The sequence below is a fragment of the Colobus angolensis genome, unplaced genomic scaffold (assembly GCF_000951035.1).
Source record: "Colobus angolensis palliatus isolate OR3802 unplaced genomic scaffold, Cang.pa_1.0 Scaffold4, whole genome shotgun sequence".
In the NCBI taxonomy this organism is placed as follows: Eukaryota; Metazoa; Chordata; class Mammalia; order Primates; family Cercopithecidae; genus Colobus; species Colobus angolensis.
This window is the reverse complement of record NW_012117376.1, coordinates 12,628,728-12,633,870: the sequence shown is the minus strand read 5'-3', so window position 1 is coordinate 12,633,870 and position 5,143 is coordinate 12,628,728. Positions and strand designations below refer to the sequence as shown.

At 43.6% G+C, this 5,143-nt stretch overlaps 1 protein-coding gene across 1 annotated transcript; it reads left to right on the top strand.

Annotated features, from left to right (window-relative positions):
- The first annotated feature begins 3,001 nt into the window (after nucleotides 1–3,001).
- On the top strand, nucleotides 3,002–4,552 carry MED18 (mediator complex subunit 18). The gene is made up of 2 exons (XM_011955516.1): nucleotides 3,002–3,612; nucleotides 4,361–4,552. The coding sequence occupies exon 1, from the start codon at nucleotides 3,070–3,072 to the stop codon at nucleotides 3,559–3,561; it is 492 nt and encodes a 163-aa protein (XP_011810906.1). The 5' UTR covers nucleotides 3,002–3,069; the 3' UTR covers nucleotides 3,562–3,612; nucleotides 4,361–4,552.
- The last annotated feature ends 591 nt before the right edge of the window (nucleotides 4,553–5,143 follow it).

Here is a 5,143-nt window from a genome sequence, read left to right as displayed (position 1 = left end):
TTGGTCACCCAGGCTGCAATGCAGTGGCATGATAACAGCTCATGCAACCTCCACTTCCCGGGTTCAATGGATTCTTGTGTTTCAGCCCCCCGAATAGCTGGGATTGCAGGCGTGCATCACCATGCCTGGCTAGTTTTTGTATTTTTAGTAGAGAGTTGCGGTTTCATTATGTTGGCCAAACTGATCTTGAACTCTTGCCCTCAAGTGATACACTTGCCTTGGCCTCCCAAAGTGCTAGGATTACAGGGATGAGCCGTCACACCCAGCCTAAAATACTTGTTTATCATCCTATAAAATTGCAACTCTACCCCTTAAACACTAATTCCCACTCCCCTCTATGCCAAACCCTCAGCAACTATCTTTCTAGGTCCTGTTTCTCTGATTTTTTTTTTTTTTAAGATGGATTCTCACTCTATTATCCAGGATGGAGCACAGTGGTGCAATCTCAGCTTACTGCAGCCTCCGCCTCCCAGGTTCAAGCAGTTCTCCTGCCTCAGCCTCCTAAGTAGTGGGGTTACAGGTGTGCACCACCATGGCCAGCTAATGTTTGTATTTTTAGTAGAGACGGGGTTTCTCCACGTTGGCCAGGCTGGTCTTGAACTCCTTACCTCAGGTGATCCACCTGCCTCGGCCTTCCAAAGTGCTGGGATTACAGGCGTGAGCCACCGCACCAGGCTAGATTTTGTCAACAAGTATCTGAATATGTTCCAAACATTTGAGCCATAGCCATGGAGGGAGAAAGATGACTAAAAAATAATGTATGTCAAGCCAGCTATTACAGGCTTATGCCTGTAATTCCAGTCGTTTGGGAGGCTAAGCCTGCAGTATTGCTTGAGTTCAGGAATTCAGGATCAGTCTGGACAACATAGCAAGAACTCACCTCTACTGAAAATAAAGAAAAATTAGCTGGGCATGGTGGTATGTGCCTGTAGTCCGAACTACTTGGGAGGCTGAGGTGGGAGGATCACTTGAACCCCCGAGATGGGGGCTGCAAAGAGTTATAATCTCGCCACTGCTCTATAGCCTGGAGACAGAGCGAGACCCTATCTAAAACAACAACAACAAAAATCTATGCCATAAAAAAGCAGGAAAGTGGCTAGAGATTGGTAGGACACATACTATTTTATTAGGGTGATCAGAAAAGGCCCTGATGATAAAGTCACTTGAGCAGACCTGATAAAAGTGATAGAGTAGACATGCAGATGGGAAGAACATCCTAAGCATAGAGAATAGGGGAAGGGGTCTGGCAGGAAGGTCACTCCTGAAGATAATGATCAAGGGGAAGAATAGAAGGAGATGTTGTTTGGCAGGTAGCAGAGACCATAATATGTAGGGCTTTGTTAACAATGGTAAAGACGTTGGCTTTTATTCTGAATGACACAGGAAGCCACTGGAGTGTTCTGAATAGAGGAGTGTTATTATCTGCCCAATAATGTAATAGACCATTTGGCTTTTGTGTGGAGAAGAGAGAAAGAAGGCAAAGGTAGAAACAGGCTATTTGCAAAGACCAGGCGAGAAATGAGGGTGGAGCGAGAAGTGATTGCTTTCTGCATTTATTTCAAAAATGCGGATTAAATGGAGGGTGTGGGAGAAAGAAAGAAGTGAAAGATGATTTTCTGGTTTTTGGCCCAGGTAACCAACTAGAAGCAGAGAGTTGCCATTTACTGTGATGGTGAAGACTGCAGGATGAATAAGATTTTGGAGGAAAAAATCAACAGTTTGATATTGAACGTGTTAAGATAAAGATGTCTGTTGGGCATCCAAGTGAGGAAATTGAGTAGTCAGTTGGATGTTTTCTTCTGTAGTCCAGAGATAAAAATGTGGGAGTCCTCAGGGCCTAAATGATATTTAAAGCCATGGGACCAAATAAAGTCACCTAGGCAGGAAAAGAGTATTGATACAGAAGAGGACCAGCATTGAGTCCTAGTCCTCCAGTGTTTAGGGAAGATGAGAGAGACCAAGCAAAGAAGACTTAAATGGACTGCTCAGAAAGTTAAGTGAAGAACCAAGAAAGTTGTGTCTCGGAGGCCAAGGGAAGAATAGATTTCATAGTGGGTATAAGCTACTATAACAGCTGTGTCAGATGTTGCCAAGAGGATGAAGATTCTATGAAGCAGTTCACTCTCTTCTACTTACATATAGAAGAGGAAAACTTTTCCTGATAAAAAGGAAACTTTAGCTGGGTGCGGTGGCTCCACGCCTGTCATCTCAGCACTTTGGGAGGCTGAGAAGGGCGGATCATGAGGTCAAGAGATCAAAACCATTCTGGCCAATGTGGTGAAACCCTGTCTCTACTAAAAATCCAAAAATTAGCTGGGCGTGGTGGCGCACGCCTGTAGTCCAGCTACTCAGGAGGTTGAGGCAGGAGAATCGCTTGAACCCAGGAGGCGGAGGTTGCAGTGAGCTGAGATCGCACCACTGCACTCGAGCCTGGAGACACAGCTAGACTCCGTCTCAGAAAAAGGGGGTGAAACTTTATATTTCTATAAATGGAAAACTTTGATTTGTTGGAAATAGAAGGCAATTGTTAAAATATATGACAACAAAATAGTGTTATTGGCTGGGCATGGTGGCTTATGCCTATAATCCCAACACTTTGGGAGACCAAGGCCAGGAGTTCAAGACCAACCTGGGCAACATAGTAAGACCCCATCTCTACCAAAATAAATAAATACATAATTAAAACTATTATTACATTCTAGATAGACCCTGTTGCTGATTAAAGGCTCTAAGCCCAAGGCCTGCTGGGGATTAGCATTAGAGGAGGCCTAAAGACATTGTAGTGCTAAATAAGAAAATTCCAAAAAATTGAAAAGGGAAATAACTTTCTCACAACGTTATACAATACCTTGGTAGTGTAACTTCTCTAAAATCTCATGTTTGGCCCTATGTATTATGAAATGCTTCACTAAACTGTTTTGGTTTTTCAGTAAGTTTTTTCAATTGTATACTAACTCCATGACCTAAAACGAAAGATAGGACTCAGTGTTACTTTTTCCGTTTTCAGGAAGTGTTTTAGATCACAGTTTGGAAAGCCTCATCCACCGCCTTCGTGGTTTGTGTGACAACATGGAACCTGAGACTTTCCTTGACCATGAGATGGTATTCCTTCTTAAGGGCCAGCAAGCCAGCCCATTTGTTCTCAGGGCCCGACGCTCTATGGACAGGGCAGGGGCACCCTGGCATCTGCGCTATCTGGGACAGCCAGAAATGGGAGACAAGAATCGCCATGCCCTCGTGCGAAACTGCGTGGACATTGCCACATCTGAGAACCTCACTGACTTCTTGATGGAAATGGGTTTCCGCATGGACCATGAGTTTGTTGCTAAGGGACATTTGTTCCGTAAGGGCATCATGAAGATTATGGTGTACAAGATTTTCCGCATCCTGGTGCCAGGGAACACAGACAGCACTGAGGCCTTGTCACTCTCTTATCTTGTGGAATTAAGTGTGGTAGCACCTGCTGGGCAGGATGTGGTCTCTGATGACATGAAGAACTTTGCAGAGCAGCTAAAACCTCTGGTTCACCTAGAGAAAATAGACCCCAAGAGGCTCATGTGACTAAGAGGATCTGTCCACATTTGGGGCCTGTCCTTACTTGCTTGAAAAAATGTTTGCTTTTTTTTGGTTTTTGTTTTGTTTTGTTTTTGAGACAGAGTCTCGCTCTGTTTCCCAGGCTGGAGTGCAGTGACATGATCTTGACTCACTGCAACCTCCGCCTCCCGAGTTCAAGCAATTCTCCTGCCTCAGCCTCCTGAGTAGCTGGGATTACAGGCGCACACCACCATGCTCAGCTAATTTTTGTATTTTTAGTAGAGATGGGGATTCACCATGTGGGTCAGGCCATTCTCAAACTCCTGACCTTGTGATCCACCCACCTTGGCCTCCCAAAGTGCTGGGATTACAGGCATGAGCCACCATGCCCGGCCAAAAAAATATGTTTTAATGCCCCATTTCACCATTGCCAGGCAGGCATTCTTCCTTCAGGGAGAAGATGGTGAGAATTAATTGGTTCTTTGCACTGTTCTCATGTGGTGAGTTCACTTTCATGACAGCCTTTCTACATTAAAGGCTCAGGATGTCACGGAGAATCTATCTAATACCACTGTATTAAGAGGGGAAACCAGGCCAAGCGCGGTGGCTCACACCTCTAATCCCAGCGCTTTGGAGGCCGGGGTGGGTGGATCACCCGAGGTCAGGAGTTTGAGACCAGCCTGGCCAACATGGTGAAACCCCATCTCTATGAAAAATACAAAATTTAGCCGGGCATGGTGGCGGGTGCCTGTAATCCCAGCTACTTAGGGAGGCTGAGGCTGGAGAATCACTTGAATCCAGGAGGTGAAGGTTGCAGTGACCAGAGATGACACTATTGCACTCCAGCCTGGGTAAGAAGAGCGAAACTCTGTCTCAAAAATAAAAATAAAAGTAAAGAGGGGAAACCGGAATAAATTAGCTTTTGGAAAGGAAAATTCCTTGTTTGGCCATTTGTGTATAAGGTTTGTAACATTAGAGGCTGTGAGCTTGTGTTATATGGTAATAAAGCCAATGAAGATAAATGTCTGTGTAATTCTGATTCTTTATTCCCTTACCCTGTAAATTTGGGGTGGATTCATTACCAGTTGAAGCAAAAAAGTGACAGTTCCTACTTTTAATTATGGTAGAGATGAGGATGAGAGTTTTCACCTTTCATAAAAGTAGCACATTTATTGTTGAAAACTTGTAAAATACAGTACAGATAAAAAGTAACACCTATTATCCAAAGAGAATACTAGTTCTATTTTGGTATTTATTCTTCTAGTCTTTACTTTTTATAAATTTATGTATATGAAATGTGTTTATTTTATAAAGAAGATTCCATATATACTGCTTTATAACCCTTTTTTCCCATTCATCTATCATTAACATCTTTCCAAGATATTTGTCTACACTCTCCTTTTGTTAAATTTTTTTGTTTTGTTTTTTTGAGATAAGAGTTTTGCTCTTGTTGCCCAGGCTCGAGTGTAGTACTGCAATGATCTCAGCTCACTGCAACCTCCACCTCCCAGGTTCAAGTGATTCTCCTGCCTCAGCTTCCCAAGTAGCTGGGATTACAGGCATGCACCACCATACCCAGCTAATTTTTGTATTTTAATTTTGTATTTTG